The sequence below is a fragment of the Triticum urartu genome, chromosome 3A (genome assembly GCF_056163025.1).
Source record: "Triticum urartu cultivar PI428250 chromosome 3A, HENAU_Tu73, whole genome shotgun sequence".
Classification (NCBI taxonomy): domain Eukaryota; kingdom Viridiplantae; phylum Streptophyta; class Magnoliopsida; order Poales; family Poaceae; genus Triticum; species Triticum urartu.
Window position 1 is genome coordinate 549,125,913 of NC_141875.1, and position 21,139 is coordinate 549,147,051.

The following is a 21,139-nucleotide window of genomic DNA, read 5'->3' on the forward strand; positions in this document are numbered from 1 at the left end:
CCTCTTTGTTAGAACGATTCATTTGTCTTTTCAAATGAAACTTTGGGCACGGCCGCTGAATAGGGAGCAATCGCCCTGGTTCTTGTGCCTGATTTTATTAATGTGATTCTCGCAGAGCATAATCAATCATCGGTTGATTAGAGCAAGTATGATAAGGCTGACTCAGCTGGCTATAAGCCCTTCCACGTCAGCCAAATCACATCTGGAGGGGAGAGAAAGAGGGAGAGAGAAGCGAACGGGCGCTTCGTCAAGCGCCGGGCTGCGGCACAAGATACAAGAGCTTTGCGCCCGCTTGCAGCCCGTGGCGAGCGCTAGAGCCGGCGCTCTCGATCCCCTGCGCCTCTCCCGCCTCCCGCGCTTCTCCTTCCTCCTTCGCGCGCAAAAATCAGCCCGTGCCGTCGCCCCAAATAGCTTCCTCGTGCCAAATCAAGCCTTCCAAATTTCCCCAAATCGCCACCTCTCCCGAACCCTAGAACTGTCGCCGGCGCACATCAAGGAGATGGGTCAGCAGTCCAAACGGACGCGCGCGCCGGCACCTCGTGAAGCCCCTCCACCAGCGCCTCTGCTCACCCCGCCGCCAGCGCATCTCCTGGTCCCGCCGGCGCCTAAGTCCGCCCCGCCGCCGGGGATCCCATCGGCCTTCCCTTCAAAGCAGAGAACAAGCACTTGGATCCCCCCAAGACCACAAGAGTCTCTGGCGGCTAGTCTGCAGCAACCAAGTGAATCGGGTCCTACGGCTCAAGGTCCTTGTTGGGCACCGCCTGCCTGCATCGGTGGCTCTACATCACCTTGGTACATGGCTGGCAATATGGACTACTCTGATCCACAAGTATGGTATGAATTTTCTCCATTGCTTATCTCAACTCTGAATCGTGGTGTCATTTCTTAGAGCTGCTGACACACTTGTATGATATGCTAGTTAGATGATACAACATCAGAAATCTATCTACTACTCTACTGTCTATTTTCAGAGTTCATTTTTAGTAGCTTAGTAATGATAGAAAAAGAAAACTTTCTTCTGCTAGATGATCTTTCTTTGATGTACAGGAGCACGTGACTTCTCGTTTGCTGAATCTTGGATTGCAGTGTAGTGTAACTTTTCAGTTTCCACATGATAGTGTGTATGATATATGACTGCATAAACTATTTTTCCTTTAAATAGTTGTTGTGATCAATTCAGATTTTTCCTTTAAATACTTGCTGTGATCAATTCAGATTTTTCTTTTAAATAGTTGTTGTGATCAATTCAGATTATTTTTCCTTTAAATAGTTGTTGTGATCAACTAGTATGCATCTCAAATGTATTGTATTCAGATTTTACAAATTTGAGTATATACTTGCATTTAGTTCGGTGTTGATCGCTCTTCGTTTCTTTATGTCGTTGAGTAGGGGAGTGGATTCTCACCCACCTGGTGGTTACCTTAGTTACTTTCAGAACACGGCAGGCCCCACACAACCTATGCACAATGGGAGTTCACCGCAACCAGTCAATGCTGGCGATGACACAAATGGTGGTGATTGTGGAAGGACCGAAAAACGCTTGCTATGGACAAAACAAGAAGATCTTCGATTGGTATGTCTCTTTTTGTATTCATGCTGGCTCCATGTGTTTCATTACTAGCAAATTCAATTAACCCCTTCTGATAATATTGTAGGTCAGTGCTTGGTTGAATAATTCCAATGACCCAATCCAATCAAACTACAGGAAGAATGAACAATATTGGAAAGATGTTACTGCTGTCTACAATAGTACCACCCCAAAAAACAGGGAACGACTAGTCAAGCAAGTGAAAGATCGCTTTGGGAGAATTAAGAAAAGGGTTGCATGGTTTTGCGCGAGTTATAAGGAGGCTAGTGCTTTGTATGCTAGTGGTGAATCTGATGCAGATTTAAAGAAGAGGGCAATGCAAACTTATGAGGAAGATCACAAAAAAGATGGTCCGTTTATGTTTGAGCATTGCTGGGAGATTCTTAAAAAGGAACCAAAATGGGACGCGTATTTGGAACGCCTAGAAGGTCTGGAGCCGGACAAGAGGAAGTTTAGTGTTGATGATGAAGTAGGGAAGCATTCCACTATAGATGATGATGATGATGAAGATGAACGTCCACCGGGTGGCAAGCAAGCTAAGGAGAAGCAGAAACGAAAAAGAAAGGATGAAGTTTGTATAATAGATCTTGAAGATGGGCTTCAAAAGTTTGTAGATGCCCAGAATGCAGCAAATGAAGGCCGCAAAGAGATGTTAGAGACCCAAAGGCGTGTTTCTGCTGAGAATCTTGAAGCACGGAAGCTTGCTCACCTTGCGGCAAAAGATCACAAAGAGTCGGTCATGCTAGAAACATATCGCTCATTGGTGATGCAAGACACAACCGGGATGCCTGAAGATGTGAGATCTGAGCATGTGTTGGCATTGAAGTGTTTAAGGGAGAAGCTATTTGGCAAAATGGTCTAAGGTATTTCCTACTGTCCGTTGTCTTAATTAAAAGTGGTCATGTACTTAAATTGTAGTCAATGGTCCAGTACTCTAGTTACATTGTAGTCAATGCAGTCCAGATAACCATGCAATAGTGGAAAAACTCATCTAGTCAATAGTCAAATTATACTTAACTTCTATGCATTCCAGATAACCATGGAGTGGAAAAACTCATGTAGTCAATAGTCAAATTACACTTAACTTCTATGCAGTCCATAGTAATTATACGCCCAGGTAAACAAGACACATCCATATAATGCTCCATCTCCTCTTCAAACTCTTCCACCCAAACCCATCTTCCTTCCTCTACTTCTCATCTTCCTACCAAGCCTACCGACCCATCTTCCTCACCCACCATGTCCGATTCATCATCATACACAGATGATTCTGATGAGCTAGCCCCATCCAAAATCATGGAAGCCTATGTTGCTGAGCAAAACGTCCTAGACTCCTTTGCTGAGAGGCTCATGATAAAAATCAAGGCTAGGCTCGGATATGGATCATTGCAGCGACGATACGGTCCAAGGAAGGTCATTCGGAGGGATCATGAAGGTGCTCACGAGCGTCTGGTGGAGGATTACTTTGCTGCAGATCCACTCTACCCCGAGAGTATGTTTCGTACAAGATTCCATATGAATAGAGGTCTCTTCCTCTGCATTGTGAATGCCCTAGGTGAGTGGTCCCCCTATTTCACTTATAGGGCAGATTGTTCTGGTAGAATAGGGCTCTCGCCATTGCAAAAGTGTACAGCAGCCATGCGCATGCTAGCCTATGGCACCCCTGCAGACGCACTTGATGAGTACTTGAAGATTGGGAAGTGCACTGCATTAGAGTGTTTGGACAAGTTTGCAAAGGGGGTGATTCAGGTTTTTGGTGGGGAGTACTTGCGACGCCCCACACGGGAGGATGTTGAGCGTCTTCTTCAGGTTAACGAGTCTCGAGGTTTCCCTGGAATGCTAGGAAGTATTGATTGCATGCATTGGCGATGGGAGAAGTGTCCTCTTGCATGGAGGGGGCAATTCACCCGCGGCGATTATGGAGTACCAACGATGATCCTAGAAGCCGTTGCTTCCCAGGACCTTCGTATTTGGCATGCTTTTTTTGGAGTTGCTGGGTCAAATAATGATCTGAATGTGCTCAATCAATCCCCACTATTTTTTGATGCACTGAAAGGAGAAGCCCCTCAAGTCCAATTTTCTGTCAATGGGAATGAGTATACCACAGGTTACTACCTTGCTGATGGTATATACCCAGAATGGGCTGCCTTCATGAAGACTATACCACTTCCCCAAATAGAGAAGCACAAGTTGTTTGCCCAGAAGCAAGAAGGGGCAAGGAAAGATGTCGAGCGCGCTTTTGGGGTATTACAGTCCCGTTTTACCATTGTCCGTCGGCCTGCACGTCTATGGAAGAGAAAGAGTGTTGGAAGGATCATGAGGGCTTGTGTGATTCTCCACAATATGATAATCGAAGATGAGAGAGAGCAGGCAAAAATTCATATTGACTTGAATGAGATTCCGGGGGCTTCATTTGCTCTACCTCCCGAAGTGAATGTTGGTGGTAATCTATGTTTCGCAGATGTGTTGCGTAGAAAAGCTACTATTCGTGCTCGTCCACAGCATGCCCAACTTAAAAGTGATTTAGTCGAGCATATCTGGCATAAGTTTCAAAACAGCCATCATAATTAATCATGGTGGGATATTGATATCTGCATGTTCATATTCCTTTTTTTACTGTAACCTTGATATGTTACATGCATTTTTATTTCAGGAGTGAGCTGTGATGTGGTGATTGCGGCAGCTGTTATTTATAGGTATACTTTCTCTAATCTTAAATTGTTCTTTTCGTTAACCAAATAGTTCTGTACTCTATAGTTTAGTCAGTGTGAATATATTATTGCTCAAGAAATTTATTTGATCTGCCAACATGCTTGTATAGAGAGTGAGGTCTTCTTTATAGCTTGTTCCTCTTCCTATTGTTACAGTATTTGTTTTTACTGAACCTGTGTAGCTATACAGGATTTATAGAAGTGATTTTCTCCAGCATTACTATTCAGTGTTACTTCTTGATGTCACATGCTATAAGTTTGCATTGGCTAAATTTTTAAGCTTGACCCGGTTCCTTTTCCATACAGTGGTTGAAGGTTATTGATGCAAATGAGTGGTTGCTCCTTTCCAGCGAAGTACCCTCCATGCTTTATGACTTTTGTCATCGTCCAGATCAAAACTATGATTGTTGCTTGTGGTCGTGAATGGCTTGTTTGCCGGAGATGTTATCTATTATGTTTGCTGAATGCTTTCTTAAAGACTTATGTAATCTTAAGTAATTACTCATGATGCTATGGAGTAGTATGATGCTGTGTGACATGTTTGGAGTACTATGATGCTGTATGACATATGTTTGTTGCCTAAATGCCAGTCAGTCTTCCTATTTCCTGGTTGCATGGATGGCATGTATATGTATGCTCTTTGAAATGGCCACAAAGATGTTGTTTACTGTAGATCACAGCAGATCATATGCACCTGCAAGCAATAAATACTTCATATTAAATGGAGCCATGCTAATAGCCAGCCAAAACGCCAGACTACTATATGAGAGAAGGCTTTATGATGACGTGGCATTGCTATATAGCCAGCAGCCGGCTGTGCTATTATCTTTGCTCTTACGACAACGTCAAATCCTTGGCTCCACTCCCCGCTCCTAGGTTGTGGATCCCCATGACTAATCGGGCGTTGACAACTTGTTTGAGAACAAACCGCACTCCGTACTGACCTCCCACGACACATCCAAGCTGGTTTAACAATGGTCAGTCTTCTGTGGACCCAGAGCTGAGTTGTGGAGTGGAGTTGATCCGAACAGGCACTAATTAGCATTCCACTGATCAACCTCCTGTACCAATGAATGCATGCGGTCGTCTTTTTCGCGGACCGTGGACTCGTGTTCAGTGCCGATGGAGAGGCGACTCTTCTCGGGTGGCCTCCTTGCTCTCTTGGAAAGGTCGCGTACAGCCGCCGTTGCTGCGCAGCCGGCTGTGCCATCGCGTAGTTGCCCACGCCTCGCGCCGTTCCATCCCGGCGACGCCGTGCACGCAGCCGTCGCCGTCGCTCGTTCTTGGGACGGCCTATCTGGCCTAATTACTCTCCGCAGAGAGAAGTGCCGGTAACGTGATTATAGAGACAAAAGTAACGAACAGCGATCTCATTATTGATAACGAATAGGCATCCGTTCGGTAACAAGTCGCGACATTTGCCAAAAGCAACTGTTGGTGATTAGGCAGGGATTAAAATCTTAATTAATTAATACAATTAATTCTCAACACTTCTGAGCCTGCACCACGTGACCCGCATGTTAATGATGATAACATACAACAAGCGCTCACATTGAAAAAAAAAATTCAACAAATCATACAACGGAACGATTCTGGTAAAGGAGATACATTCCACAATAACTCATAACCATGGCCGCCTATAATAATAACATCTACTCCGTATTTTTTGAAGGATGATGGAATATATGGAGTTTTTTTTACGGGATGGAATATATGGAGTTCACCACCATTGATGTTTTATAACTTATACTTCTTCATGTACTCGCGGAATATGACTCGGTCAAAAATGGGTCTATTATCTTCTGATAAAAGCTTCTTTATTGGTCCATATGGCCTATCAAGATCATCAGTGCTCAAAAAGCATGCGATTGAGATACGTGGTTGTACGGTTGGTTTGAGCAGAACCCGGTGCTCCACGCTCTTGAACCCCCCGTTTGTAATAATCTACACAATTGTGAAAAGAAGAAATAAGAAATTTGATTTCAAACAAATCCATCATAGTGATCAATGAGCGTTGGTGATTAATTTATTAAAAATGTTTATGGTCAATTCATTTTGAAATTATTAAAAAATAAAACTATTCTTTATAAAATTACCTTTTTCTTAAATTTTGAACTTGTTTCAAAACCGTCCATAAATCTTTAATAACAAATAAAAATCAATTTTGGAAAACGTGACATTAACAACAAGAATAAAAATATGCATGTGATTGGTCCAATATCAATTGGTAACGTCATTTCATATAGTTTTTTTTCCCTATTTACTAATAGTTCAGAGTTTATGCACTATTTTGATATAATTTTAAAATTAAAGACTAGAACTTGAGATAATGAAAGATTTGAAAATATATCATATTCAATCTTATATCAACACCCATTCACAAAAAAGAGGTACTAAAAAATACATAATTTATATGTTAGATTAAATATGGATACAATTGTATACTAACAATAAAAAATAATTATTTTAAAATAAAATTTATAGTAGAATATTGTAAGTAAAAAATATTCCTAACGGATGGAGTAGAAGATAAGATAATTGACTTATGATCGGAAGTAAATAAACAATTAAATATGTTTTTCATATGAATGAATGTATAAATATATAACTAATGTATATCAATTTGGTTAGGTGAAAGTGTGACGATACCTGCATCATGTCACCCATATTTGCCAGCAATGCACCCTTGACTGGAGGAACATCGATCCAAACATCTTGATGAAGAACTTGAAGGCCGCCGACACTGTCTTGGAGGAGCAAGGTCAGAAACCCAAGGTCGGTATGCTTGGTCCCACCCATGGTCAAATGTGGCTCTGGACATATCGGGAAATAGTGACACGCCATTGACCTTGAGTTGAAGCATCTTGTGGTCGCTAGATAATCACTTCCAAGACCTAAAGCTTCTGATAATAACTCAGACAACTTCCTCATAACTCCATCGATGCCTTCCATGTACCTCTTCACTTCTTCTCTGTACACTTTCACAATGTTATAAAAAAGATCGTTTTATCTTTATTATAAACAAAAACACCCTTCACTTTAGTTATAAATTAAAGATTGATCTCTATTATATTAGAAAGAAAATTACATTTGGTTTTCTAGATTGGAGTGATATATTAATACTAAAGTAACCAAATTTAAAGTCATTTACATCCTCACAGAAAATAGAAGTCAAAGAATCATCCCCAACAGGAAGACCAACTAGAATCATATATGAAGTTAAAATTGTCATAAGTCGAAGAGGCCCAAACTCTACTCATACACCAGAATCATCATGACCGGTCTTATGCACAATTCGTGTGAGCCGTCTTTAACTTTACTAAAAAGTAGATTAAAAAATCTTTAAATATTAATATTTTATTTATGAATAGAGCATAAAATCATAAATTAACCAAAAATATAGGTTTTGATAATGGCGGATCCAGAAAAACAACAATATTATTTAGGCTAATGAGAAATAAAAAGAATCTGACCTCTTACACAAAGGATGATATGGTTAACCAAGTGCGCTAATCTTTCATATTTATTAATATTATAGTAAATTTTTGTTAGTTGTATGTACATCTGCATATATCAAAGACTAGTTATTCTATGAGTATAAAAAAAGACAGGTTATTCTAAAAGAAAACACTTTTTCAAAACCCTGAACTCAGAATGAATCAGCTAGCTAACCAAGTTTATTAATGACTTCTAATTATGTTCTACCAAAAATAAATGGGGTTCACTTTCACAAGCTATTTTTTTTTATTTTTCTAACATGGGAATGCTAATTTAAAAGTTATTTTTTTTAGAAAAGGAGGACGACCCCCGGCCTCTGCATAAAAGTTATTTTTTTGTGTGTGTGTGTGTGAACTTAGTTATAATGGATCACCTGCAGATTTGTGGTATTGCTTCAAAGCTTGCAGGGTCTTCAAGAACCTTGCAAGACAAGGTATCTCTCCAGTCGGCCGGGGTCGTCACCTTGAAATCTCCATGAAAGCTGAAGAAGTTAACCTTCTGAGCAAAGTCACGCGAGTACCACTTTGCCTTCTCCTCCTGAGGAAGCTCATGGAAAGCTCGGACACCTCTCTGGACTCCCTCGATGACGCCGAGAGGAATCCCGTGATCGACCAGCTGAAAGAATCCCCATGACTCGGCCGCTTTCTTTATCTCCTCCACGATCTCCTTCCGACTCTCTGGGCAATCAAACCCGCTGAGATCAATCACAGGGAATCGAAGGCCGCGAACCTTGTGAAGACGCTCGTCGTCTACGGGGAGTGAAGAGTTGAGGAGGTTCTCCGGAGGGTGTATGAACATGGTGGGAAGCTTGGTGACGCCGGCGTCGACGAGCCCTTTGACGCCGGCTTTGCTCTCGTCGAAGGCTTTGATCTCCGTCTCACGCTGGCTGTAATCCACAACTGGCGCCATGGCTTGTTTGAGCAAGAACAAGTTTGCAGGTGATCGCTCTGTTCTGCCCGTTTATATGTAGGTGGAATCGGGAGCAGGTTTTGAAGATACGTTGGTCTCATCGACGGCCTGTGCTACTGATCAAGCTTTGGTTTGCACGCCTTTTGGCAGCGGAGCACGCTCACGCGCTCGTGCAGTGCGAGGTAGCTATGCTTAATTTGGCGCGAACTTAAACTTGTGCGAGCCGAGCTGGAGCGTTTGCCGTTTGATGTGTAGCAGAGGCATCGTAGCTGGTGGGACTCATCTCCAGAGAAGAGGAACCTGGGTTTCCAAACGCTCCGTTCCACTACAACGAGCCGGCCTTTGGTGGCTAGAGATACAATTATTGTACAATGATTAGCATGATTTTTAGTGAAACCGAGGCAAGAGATTTGCCCCATTCATTACTTAAGAGAGAAAGAGTCCATAGTACATGGCACCGGCTCCACAGCACAGCCCGTCAGAGAAGAAACAACACCAACAGCAATATAGAAGGATTACTCTCGCGGCAATGATGATGCTCAAATGCCTAGCCCCAACGGTGATCCAAAGTCTGGCCTCGTCCTGGATCAACTTTAGGATGTAGAGGGGAGGAGGGGAGGCCTGGATTTTCTTTCTGAACACTCTAGCATTTATCGTTTCAAATAACCCAATAGACAACCATAGTGAGGGAAGCCATGGCCTTCTGATTTGCGGTATCTGGCTTTGACATATTAGTCCATCAACTCTTTGTGTTGCGCTCTGTCGCCCACCTATTTATCTCAAGCGCTCCTAGTTCCAACCACTCATTAACCATCAGCCAAACCCGCATCGTGTACAAGCATTTGTGAACACATGGGAGAAAGTTTCGTTATCCGCTTGCAAAGGGTGCAAATGCTACAATTTACCCAACTGCCTTTTCTCCAACCTATCATCCCTCCAAATCCTGTTTTGTACCGCCAACCAGGAGAAGAATTTGACTTTCGAAGCTTCAGAGTGGTGAAACAACAGCGAATCAAGTATCTCTCCCTTTGTACTGCCAACCTGGGCAGCGGCAGTGGGGCACCCTCTCCCCTTGCCGGAGGGTGGCGACGCGTGGCATTGCCCTCTGGCGGCGCGGCCATGGGACGTGGCGACACGGACTGGCGGCGGTGGCTCAGAGCGTGTGGTGGTTCCCTTTGTCGTGGCGGCGATGGGATCTGGCTTGGGACCGTCGACCGCGCTGGTGGAGGTGCTGGTTCGGGTGTCCCCTGCACTCGGGCGCTTCTCTGTGCTGCTAGCGGCAGCGAGCTCTGGTGGCCAATGACCAGTGGTGGCACGGGCCTTATGGGGTCTCGGCATTGGGGATCTGACGTCCGTGAGCCGATTGGTGGCGCAGGAGTGGCGGTGGCGGCCTCCTTCTCCTGGAGATGCGCCAACGGTGCGCGGAGCTTGGCGGGTGTCGATGGTGCCGGCTGCATGCCCGCACGTGCAACGAGGATGGCATGGATCTAGGGTTCACACTCGGGCGCTAGAACCGGGCCCCGGGCGGATCAGAGCTAGTGCTTCGGGTAGGAGAGGTCAGGATCAGCCCGGGATGTGCTCGCGGGTGGTGCTCGTGCTCCCTTCGCAGGTACGGTGCTCGATGATGGTGATCGTGATACCGTTGCATTGATGCGCAGATCGTCATCGGTGTCCATGGACATGGCGTCGTGTGAGCTCGGTGCTGGCTCACCGTCGGCCGACGGCAGCCCCCCCCCCCCCAGTCCACTGGGCATTGGCCGGGGACGCAGGTGTTGGTGCCTCCTACGGTGGAGGAACCTCACACGAGATAATCTTGCTAAAAGGCGCCATGTGGTAGACACAATTTGTGCTTGTTTTGTAATGAGGAGGAAAATGTTAAAACATCTTTTCTCTGATTGCACCGTGGTTGTTAACACTTGTCAAATAATTTCTGAAGTGGTTGATATCCCTCTTCCTTGCTCATTTGGTGATTTAGCTATCAATTGGAAGAATAATAAAGTTGTTGCTATTAGTTTGATTGTACATGCTACCTTTGTGGAGCTTATGTTGCTTCAAAATGAATTTGTGTGTAAGGGTTGCACTTGAAGAAGTTTGAAATGCATTCTAGGCATGGTGAGCTCCTTTGTACACAAGTGGAAAGTACTTTGTTGCGGCGCTCAAGCTGCTCTGCTTCTCAGATGCTTAGAGCATCTCCACTAGGCCCCCCAGGAGCACTTTTTCGGTGCCGGTGGTTGAAAAATGTTCCACTCACGCTCCCAGGACGTCAATTATCGCCGGATTTGGCGAAAAACCTGGCCGGCGCTCTCACCCCAAACTCAGGATCCCGGGGGCGGCTGGGGGAGGAGAGAGAGTGTTTTGCATGCGGTTGGGCCCGCCGCCAGCCTCCCATTCCCTCTCTCCCCACTTTTCGTCCGGGGTCCACCCACGTGATTCTCTCTTCTCTTCTCCTCTCCACCTAGGAACGGAGCAGGGCGGGCAGCGGGCGAGAGGTGCGGGGTGCAGGCCAGGGGCGCGGGGCCACGGTGGACGGTGCGGGGAGGCGGCGGACGCCCTCGACCTCCTCGTTGTCTCCTCCGGCGACGTTGTGGGCGGGCGCGGGCGGCGAGGCCTACCATGGGCAGCGAGCAGAGGTGCGGAGGCGCAGGTCGCGGCCAGCTCGGACGGGGCGGCGGCGAACCGAGCCAGGGCGGCGCGAGGTCCGCAAAGCGCGAGGCAAACCGGCGTCGACGGCGCGGGCGCTCGAGGCGAAGTAGCTCAACGCAGAAGAGGCCTCGGCCGCTGTTCGAGTCAACGTGAGCTGGGACTCGGGGATGCGGTCGTGGATGGAGCAGGGCAAGATGGGACGGCGGCTCGACCGCGGTGGAGGCCAGGCGGTCTCGCGGGAGGCCTCGAAGGCAGTTTGGCGGCGGAGGGCGAGCAGGCCGGTGCGGCGGGACAAGCGGGCGCGCGTGGGACGAGCTGCAGGGGCGTGCGGGCGCGGCGAGCTGCAGGGCCGGCGGACGCGACGAGCAGGCCGGCGGGGACGACATGGCAAAGGCCGTGGCGAGCAGGCCAGCGTGGTGGTGGTGGTGCGGTGGAGTGAGGAAGATGAGGCGGCGCACAGAGGAAGAAAAGACAGAAGTGCTAGGGTGAAAGGATGGCTAGAAAAATCTTCATTCCCAATGTAAAATTTTCGCCGGGGCCTCTCCAAAAGATCAAAAAAACGCCTTCTGGGGGACACAACGGCTGGAGATGCTCTTACGACTCCTCGATCATCACTGATGAGAACTCCTTAGGATTGGCTGGAGGTGAACCTTGTGCGGGGTGATCTACAAGTCAGTTTTCAGATGGGAAGCTCTGTGCTAGCTAGCTAATCCTATTCTCAATCTGTTTATGTTCTTGTAGCCCCTGTGCTGATCATAGTCGACTTTATGGTTGCAATAATTTTCGTTGCAGCTATTTTGGTTGTGATCGAGCGCTGTATAACCATGTTTTTTCTGTTGTTTGCCTCTTCTTAATAAAAGTTGGCGCAGCAAGGAAACCCATTTCTTTCAACAACAAAAAAAACTTGGGGACTCTTTGCTGAATATAAGAGCATCTCTAGCATCTAGCAGACCCGTATAGTGTCGACCCGCAAAATGTATTTACAATTCACGAAAACACAGATTTGTGGGCCAGCGCGGGCGGCGGTCGAGCAAACCCCGCAAAACGGACCCGTAAAAAAGGATATTCGGCCGGCGTGTGTGTGTGTGGGGGGGGGGGGGGGGGGGGTGGCCGAGCAGACCCCGCAAAGCGGACCCGTAAAAAGGGATATTTGGAAATACATTTCTTTGCTTGAACGACATTGGATACATAGTAATTCACCAATTCTTTGCTAGAATAGTAAGACCAAAGAAAATAAGAACCATAATTAGGCATTTTAGAAGATATCCAACTTCCATAACTGCTCCCACTAGTTGGACCAATATCTTCTCCATGCCTTCATTGTTGATCTACGGATTCTTAATCTTGCATTCTTCGTTCTTCTTCTTTGATTCTAAAGAAGTAGACGTTGCTTTCCCAAGTTTCTTCTCTAATTGCACATGCAGCCGCATCATTAGCCCTAATTCTACCAATAAGTGCACAGACATCTATTAATTTTCTTTCTATCAATAAATCAATGTAATCTTCTTCCCAATACCAAAATGAGCATCCACCTTTGTACACACATGACCATCTCAATAAGCTATCAAAATTGAACCGAATAGGGTGACAAGGCCAAATGAAACAAGAACATACCCCATCGTTTTTGCATTTGAAGAATACCCATCCAGGGTGTTTCGGCGTGCTAGATGTTAGCCGCAGCACTGTCTGCTTGCAGTCGTCGCACTGTATGAGCGGTATCGGCGAGCCGCTGCGCGAGCGCCTAGCCCGGGAAACGGATGGCCGAGTCCTTGCCGGCAAACCGCCGACGGCGGCTAGAGGAGGAACCAATACATGCATGCGGCGTTGGGGCTTTGCTGGGGCTGGTCGGGGTGCTCCTCGACCAATCCATGGCTTGGCGCAGCCACCGGTGGCCGGAAATGCGAAATTCGGCCGCCGCCACAAACAACCGCTAATCTGCAACTTTCCGGCCCGCCGAGGCAGGAGGAAGTGGCGGAGGACAATCTCGGGCGTGTGGTGGACCTCCCGCGTGATCCCGCCGGCTAGTAGGCGGCGGCCCGACCGCGTGGTGGGGAAAAGCGTGGGGCGGCGGTGGGTGGGGAAAAGTGTGAGCAGAAATGTCCCACCCCCCCGGCGCCAACCGCTACCGCTATATACATGGCACCGACGGGGCAAGGGGGGACCCGCGTTTTCGCGGGTTGGGTGGGAATTATGCCGCGCCCCGCAAATTTTTTACCGGTCCGACCCGTTTGAGGGGTCTGATTGGGCAACATTTTTCGCACGGACCCGTGTTTTGGCGGTTATTTTGCAGGTCGGAGCATTATACAGGGTCTGCTAGAGATGATCTAAGGGCATGTACAATGATGCTATCTTAGGAATGCCACGTAGGATAAATGATAAGGTGGAGAAGAGAACTCGTAAGAAAATGTTGTCTTCTCTTATTTAAGAGAAGACAAGAGATGATCTCTTAGTACAATATGTCTCACCACGTTTTTAAGAATAGCTAGTTATTGAAGATAAGGCTAAGACATGACCCATTGTAAACGTCTTTTTTTTGTTATCTGTAAATTACATGTAAGATTTAAGATAAGACTATTTTATCAACCATTGTACTGTACAATGGTTGATAAAATAGTCTTATCTTAAATCTTGCATGTAATTTAGAGATGACAAAAGAGTATGTCTACAATGGGTTATATCTTAACCTTATCTTCAATAACTAGCAATTCCTTAAAACATGGTGAGACAAATTGTGCTAAGAGATCATCTCTTGTCTTATCTTAAATAAGAGAAGACAAACTTTTTTTTACGAGTTCTCTCTCCTCCACCTCATCATTTATCCTACGTGGCACTCCTAAAATAGCACCATTGTACATGCCCTAAGCAATCAGCCTGAAAAATGAAAAAAAAAACGTCCTTCAGCGAATACGGGGGTGGCATTTTCTTTCTTTCTTATTTCCGTGCGTTTTTGGAAAGCTCGCGAAACAGTTCCAGCCAGTCCCTGGAGAAGTGACATTTGTCAAATGTGTGAAATAGCATCACCATTTTCCTTTCTACCTTTGAACCCTCGGCTGGATTTCAGCCCAAATTGTCGGTTCTCGCATTTGCGCGACGCTCTGACAAAGCAAGTAAGTCTGCCAGTCTTCAGAGCAGGAGGTCGTCCTGGTTGGGCTTGGGCGAGGTGAGCAGCGCGGTGTAGAGCCGCAGCTTCTCCTCCCCGAGCGAGGAGCACCTGGACAGCGGCCGCCGTGGGCGGATGAATGACAGCGAGGTGAGCGTCTTGCGGTGCCTGTAGCGGCGCCACGCGAGCTGCACGGCGACGGCGGCCCAGGTGCGCCACCCGTGCGAGTAGTAGCGCGCGCTCCGCCGCACCTTCTCGTTGGCGAAGGTGTAGCGGAAGTGCTGCGTCACGTACTTGACGTCCGCCGCCTCCAGCCCGAACGCCTCCGTGCTCTCCAGCGTCACCAGCGTCGACGACGCCGCCGGCAGCCGCTCCCGGAACGGCCGCCGCAGGCACCACGACAGCAGCTCGTCCCCGCTGAAGTTGCCCGGCCCCAGCATGCAGCAGCTCGTCCCGCCGTTCCGCAGCACCTGGCTGCTCTGCAGGTGCCCCCGCACGATGAACAGCATCCTCTGCACCGGGTCGCCTTCCCTCACGATCTGTCATGTGGTGAAAGAAACAGACTGTGATTTGCGCCATTGGTTTTTCAAGATGAATCGAGATAGATTTCTGTACGTACCACTTCTCCCTTGGGGAAGACGAGGGACTTGACCCGGTCGCAGATGTTCTCGAGCACCAGGTCGTCCATGTGGTGGAAGAGCGGCACCTGCCGGACGAGGTCGAGGCAGAGGTGGTACTTGATGTCCCGGCGGAGGCCCTCGGGGAGGTCGCGCACGATGCGGCACTCGTCCACGCCGCGCGTCGCCGCCCACCGCTGCCGCTCCTGCTGCCGCACCCGGTGCCGGAAGCTCTGCGGCAGGTTCTTGCGCTTCATCCACCACTCCACGCTCCGCAGCCGCGTGTGCATCGCCTGCTTCTTGGACGTGGTCGCGTTCAGGAACACCTTGATGTTCCCGATGAGCATGGTGACCAGGATCAGGCCGCCGGTGATGGTGATGATGTTGAACACTATCTCCGACCACTCCGTCGTGCTCGCCAGATTCCCAAACGTGCTGATCGGCGACAGATCGATGACCACACATCAGAAACAAGAGTCGGCAACTAACAAGATCGATCTCCCTGTTGCAAAGCTGTGATCACCTGAGCGTCATGAGGCCCCAGAAGATGGGGAGGAGGATCTTCTCGAGCCGGCTGGGGTTGGCCACGAGCATGACGGTCCACTTGTAGGCGCCGTACTGGTAGTTGTCGCCGCTGTCGAGGCACGTCGCCCTGGCGCTGGCGTTGCGGGCCCAGGCGAGCCTGTCCGCGCCCGCGCCGCCCCCCAGCCTGCCGGCGCCGCCGTAGTAGAGCGGCTCGGCGCACGCCAGCGCGCCGGCCGCGCACCCGCCGACGCGCCCGGCGCAGTACTGCTCCCTGAGGCACTTGGTCGCCCGCTGCGCCCCCAGCAAGTACCAGCACGCGCCCACCGCCTGCAACAAACGGCCAAGCGTCCTCTGCTGCCTCAGCAATGAAGCTCGCGTGCCAGCCAGACGGCCATGTGCGCGCGCGCGCGCGTGACAGGGTAGAGCGGTCACCACGCACGCGACGTACTAGGTACGACGAAGACGATGAAAGGACCGGTGAGGGTGGGACGTACGTGGGCGGCGACGAAGTAGGCCATGAGGTTGAGCGCGATGCCCCACCAGATGGTGCCGAAGATGTATCCGGCGACGTTCTGCATCCGGCGGAGGAAGCGCACCGAGTGGTAGATCTTGGGCAGGTACTCGAAGAGGAACGCCACCATGAGCACCGTCATCACCGACGTCGTCGACCCGGCCCGTATCATCGCCGGTATGCCCACCCACATCACCACCTGCGTCGCGCACGACGCCCATACATGCACACACACATACATCTTGCATCACGTATTCATTCACATAACTTATTATCTGAGCCAGCAGGACTGCACTGACAGATTCATTTTAGAAACTACGTACAATGATAAGCAGTACTATATGTTGTGCATAATAAGCAAAGAAGGCAAGCTGAGGAAAGATGGAAAATATCGGGCAGGCACAGCTCGCAGGTAGAGTCGCGCGTATCGGTGGGGCCTTGGCTGCGACCATTCATTGCGCAACCAACTTTGAATCTGCATTGAATGCGTCGTTGGCTCAAACATGGTAGCAATCCGACGGCTCGGCAACGGCCCCAATGTGGCTAATCCGACAAGTACGCATCATGCCTTGGCATTACACTAGAGCACCATCACCATGCACCACGACATTTTTTTTTTGAGAATATGCACTACAACATTCTACTCCTAGTACAAAGTACTGCACGTGTAAAAAAGATTTTTTTTTTGACATGGAACTGCAGGTCCTGCACCACGTCGCTGCCCGGCCCGGCTCGCAGACCGGTCCATCCATCGCTGTGCCTGTGCGTGGTCGGAGATGGGACCTTGCCAGGAGCAGGATGCGGTGGCGAAATGCAATGCTGCTGCATCACACGACGACATGCCAGGGAAGTCATTGCTACAGGCCTACAGCCTCAAAGACTCCAAATTCCTCATTCTCCGGATGTTTTGGACATGCGTTCGTTCGTTCCATCGTTCTAATCCGGCACTATGGGCCACTGCAGTGTTGTTTGGATGTGAAAGATGCTTCTTCGTCGTACCAATCAAACAAACAGTTGCTAAAACAATGAGCTGAGCTGACGGAACGCATGGACGCACCTGCATCACCGGAAGAATGACGAACACGTCCAGGAGGAGCCCCCCCTTCTTGGACCTCGGCAGCCGAGCGGGCGCCGCGCCGCCGCCGACGCGCTGCGCCTCCTCGTCGGCGTCGGCGTCGTCCTCCTCCTTCTCCTCCCCCGGCGCGCACGCCGTCCGGAGCCGCAGCAGCAGGTTCCAGGCGTGCAGGGCGTCCACCATGCACCGGAGCGCGGTGACCGCGGCGGCGAACCAGCCGTCGAGGAAGACGCACATGAGCGGGCCGCTCACGGACACGGCGTACAGGAAGAGCGGGTCGACCATGAGCCCCGCCGCGCACGCCAGGAGGTACGCCCGGTCCCACTCCCGCGCCCACCTCGCCCGCGGCCCGATCGCCGCCAGCCGCCGCCTGCGCTTGCCGCCCGGGCCCGGGGGCGTCCCCTTCTCGCGCTCGTCCCCCGGCCTATGCACGCCGCCGTGAGGGGACGCGGCGGAGGAGGAAGATGGCGAGGACGTCGAGGAGCGCGACGCCGAGAGGTCGGTCGGCATGATCGATCGATATATACGAATACGATCGTGGCGCCACTCCGTCCGTGCGCAGGCAGTGGCACAGCCGATGGCTATGGAGCTGATCGAGGGGAGAGGACGACAGCACCCGGGAGGCCCCGTGACGAGACGGGCGGATATATAGCACGAGCTATGCTATGGCGCCGATACGATACGTATACGCTGCTCTCACCGGGCACGCACGCGCGCGCTTGTCTGCTTGCGATTTAGCGTCGGCATGTACCGTGGCTGTGGGAACGGCGGGAGAACGTAGACGATGAGTACAGCAGCGGAGCGAGCAAGCGGTGGTCGCGAACGCGAAATTGTAGCGTGCTGCGACAGTGCAGAGGCCAGCGAGGTGGCCACACAGCAGCGATTCAGCGGTCTCCTCCATGTGTCAATTAATCATGCTGGTCTTCATGAACGTTGGCCCGTCGATCGGCAGGCAGGGTCGGGGTGGTCCTGTACGTGCGGCTGCCAGCCACGGTTTGCCAGTTAAAACATGCTACCACCAAATTAATCACCACAGCCTCTCCTTCAGGTGGCTGTTTCTTCAGCGTGTTACCGTGAGTAGGCACCTACTATCTCCATTTGTAAGCAAATCAAACAAAGGATGTGCAATCTCCTTGGTTCTATAATACCCAAGTTCATACTCCTTCCGTTTCTAAATATAAGTCTTCTAAGAGATTTGAATATGGAGACATATTTTAGAATGTACTCCCTCCGTTCATAAAAGAGTGTACTTCGAACTTTGTTGTTGGGAAGTCAAACATTTTTATGTTTGACTGTATTTATACAATAACACACCAATATTTATGCCATCAAATTAGTACATTATGATAAAATATATTTTCATCATATACCTATTTGGTTTCATAAATATTGATATATTTTTGCACTAACTCGGTCAAAATTTGAGATAGTTTGACCCTCCAACAAAGTTGAAAGTACAATCTTTCAAGGACGGGGAGAGTAGATTCACTCATTTTACTCCGTATGTAGTTCATATTCAAATCTCTAAAAAGACTTATATTTAAGAACGGAGGAAGTACAATACTGCGCACATGAAAGATGCCCCGGTGTAATAGGTTTTCTTAAACGGGACCCCTTTCCATTAAATCATAATGAAAATACAAAGCCAATCCAAAATTGTTCAGGAGACGAAAAAGGGAGAAAGTAAGTTCATCGCACCACTGAAAAACCCATTGTAAGATGCTCGCATTTGAAACATTTACAGTGACACCAAAACTAACCTATCAAGTTTAAAGGCAAGACATAACCAGCAAGAGCTCACCCAGGAGCAAAGTTCAAGAGGAGTATAGCTCAACAACCAGATGTAAAAACTAAGAGAGGTGATCATCAACTAAGAAACCAGCGGCACCAGACACCAGTGACAGTTGCACATTCTTCATCGTCGTGAGCCGTCGCACAGATCCTCATCATGTTCTTCGTGTTGTCCTTCAATAGCATTGCTCCTCGCTCAGGCGCAGTCTTGTCCTTGATCTTCAAAAGTCCTGCCCAAGAGATCAGGTTCACACAAGTTGCAAAAATAACATCAAAGGGGGTGCTTGGATGTTTAAACTCGAAGGTTGAACGGTTATGGCAGTTCCAAATAGTGTTGGGGAACGCAATATTTAAAAAAAATTCTACGATCACGCAAGATCTATCTAGGAGATGCATAGCAACAAGAGGGGGAGAGTGTGTCTACGTACCCTCGTAGACCGAAAGCGGAAGCGTTTGACAACGCGGTTGATGTAGTCGAAGTTTTTCTGGTTTCGACCGATCAAGTACCGAACGTACGACACCTTCGAGTTCTGCACACGTTCAACACGATGATGTCTCTCGAGCTCTTGATCCAGTTGAGGAAGAGGAAGAATTCCGTCAGCACGACGGCGTGGCGACGGTGATGATGAAGTTACCGGCGCAGGGCTTTGCCTAAGCACTACGACGATATGACCGAGATGGTAAACTGTGGAGGGGGCACCGCACACGGCTAAGAGATTATCTGTTGTGTTATTGGGGTGCCCCCTGGCCACGTATATAAAGGAGGGAGGGAGAGAGGAGGCTGTCCAGGTTGGGCGCGCCAGGGGGGAGTCCTACTTGGACTCCTAGTCCAAGTAGGATTCGCCCCCCCCCCCCCCCGCGCCCTTTTCCTTTCTTCCACCGGAGGGAAAGGGAAGGGAGAGGGAGGGGGAAGGAAAGAGGGGGGGCGGCCCCCTCCCCTAGTCCAATTCGGTTTGGGCAAGGAGGGGGGGGGGCTCACATGGCCCTTTCTCCTCTCCTCCAATAAGGCCCAATATGCCCAATACTTCTCCCGGGGGGTTCCGGTAACCTCCCGGTACTCCAAAAAAATGCCCGAATCACTCGGAACCATTCCGATGTCCAAATGCAACCTTCCAATATATGAATCTTTACCTCTCAACCATTTCGATACTCCTCATCATGTTTGTGATCTCATCCGAGACTCTGAACAAATTTCGGTCATCAAATCACATAACTCATAATAACAAATCATCATCGAACGTTAAGCGTGCGGACCCTACGGGTTCGAGAACTATGTAGACATGACCGAGACACATCTCCGGTCAATAACCAATAGCGGAACCTGGATGCTCATGTTGGTTCCTACATATTCTATGAAGATCTTTATCAGTCAAATCGCATAACAACATACGTCATTCCCTTTGTCATCGGTATGTTACTTGCCCAAGATTTGATCGTCGGTATCTTAATACCTAGTTCAATCTCGTTACCGGCAAGTCTCTTTACTCGTATCGTAATGCATCATCCCGTAACTAACTCATTAGTTACATTGCTTGCAAGGCTTATAGTGATGTGCATTACCGAGAGGGCCCAGAGATACCTCTCCGATACTCGGAGTGACAAATCCTAATCTTGATCTATGCCAACTCAACAAACACCACCGGAGACACCTGTAGAGCATCTTTATAATCACCCAGTTGCGTTGTGACATTTGATAGCACACAAAGTGTTCCTCCAGTATTCGGGAGTTGCATAATCTCATAGTCAGAGGAATATGTATAAGTCATGAAGAAAGCAATAACAATAAAACTAAACGATCATTATGCTAAGCTAACGGATGGGTCTTGTCCATCACATCATTCATTAATGATGTGATCCCGTTCATCAAATGACAACACATGTCTATGGTCAGGAAACTTAACCATCTTTGATTAACGAGCTAGTCAAGTAGAGGCATACTAGGGACACTCCGTTTGTCTATGTATTCACACATGTACTAAGTTTCCGGTTAATACAATTCTAGCATGAATAATAAACATTTATCATGATATAAGGAAATATAAATAACAACTTTATTATTGCCTCTAGGGCATATTTCCTTCAGTCTCCCACTTGCACTAGAGTCAATAATCTAGATTACATAGTAATGATTCTAACACCCATGGAGTCTTGGTGCTGATCATGTTTTGCTC

At 48.6% G+C, this 21,139-nt stretch overlaps 2 protein-coding genes and 1 pseudogene across 3 annotated transcripts; 1 reads left to right on the top strand and 2 right to left on the bottom strand.

Annotated features, from left to right (window-relative positions):
• Window positions 1-121: 121 nt before the first annotated feature.
• LOC125556386 (uncharacterized) lies at window positions 122-2,079 on the top strand (annotated as a pseudogene). Its single transcript, XR_015619353.1, has 3 exons — window positions 122-834; window positions 1,390-1,573; window positions 1,656-2,079. The product of XR_015619353.1 is annotated as an uncharacterized LOC125556386 (transcript).
• A 3,957-nt stretch (window positions 2,080-6,036) lies between these two features.
• LOC125523097 (1-aminocyclopropane-1-carboxylate oxidase homolog 1-like) lies at window positions 6,037-8,706 on the bottom strand. Its single transcript, XM_048688181.2, has 3 exons — window positions 8,171-8,706; window positions 6,949-7,270; window positions 6,037-6,243 (listed from the first exon to the last, which is right to left on the bottom strand). The coding sequence occupies exons 1-3, from the start codon at window positions 8,704-8,706 to the stop codon at window positions 6,037-6,039; spliced, it is 1,065 nt and encodes a 354-aa protein (XP_048544138.2).
• A 5,497-nt stretch (window positions 8,707-14,203) lies between these two features.
• On the bottom strand, window positions 14,204-18,052 carry CNGC4 (cyclic nucleotide-gated cation channel 4). Its single transcript, XM_048706417.2, has 5 exons — window positions 17,160-18,052; window positions 16,086-16,301; window positions 15,590-15,918; window positions 15,069-15,501; window positions 14,204-14,988 (listed from the first exon to the last, which is right to left on the bottom strand). The coding sequence occupies exons 1-5, from the start codon at window positions 17,685-17,687 to the stop codon at window positions 14,473-14,475; spliced, it is 2,022 nt and encodes a 673-aa protein (XP_048562374.1). The 5' UTR covers window positions 17,688-18,052; the 3' UTR covers window positions 14,204-14,472.
• Between the last annotated feature and the right edge of the window lie 3,087 nt (window positions 18,053-21,139).

Bases quoted from the DNA above. Each gene is read 5' to 3' on its own strand.
- CNGC4 (XM_048706417.2), bottom strand. From the start codon at position 17,687: ATGCCGACCGACCTCTCGGCGTCGCGCTCCTCGACGTCCTCGCCATCT. The intron at 16,302-17,159 runs GTGCGTCCATGC...TGCGCGACGCAG, and splicing joins TCATTCTTCCGGTGATGCAG to GTGGTGATGTGGGTGGGCAT. The intron at 15,919-16,085 runs GTACGTCCCACC...CGTTTGTTGCAG, and splicing joins CCTACTTCGTCGCCGCCCAC to GCGGTGGGCGCGTGCTGGTA.
- LOC125523097 (XM_048688181.2), bottom strand. From the start codon at position 8,706: ATGGCGCCAGTTGTGGATTACAGCCAGCGTGAGACGGAGATCAAAGCC. The intron at 7,271-8,170 runs GTGATCCATTAT...GAAAGTGTACAG, and splicing joins GCAATACCACAAATCTGCAG to AGAAGAAGTGAAGAGGTACA. The intron at 6,244-6,948 runs GTATCGTCACAC...ACAATTGTGTAG, and splicing joins ATATGGGTGACATGATGCAG to ATTATTACAAACGGGGGGTT.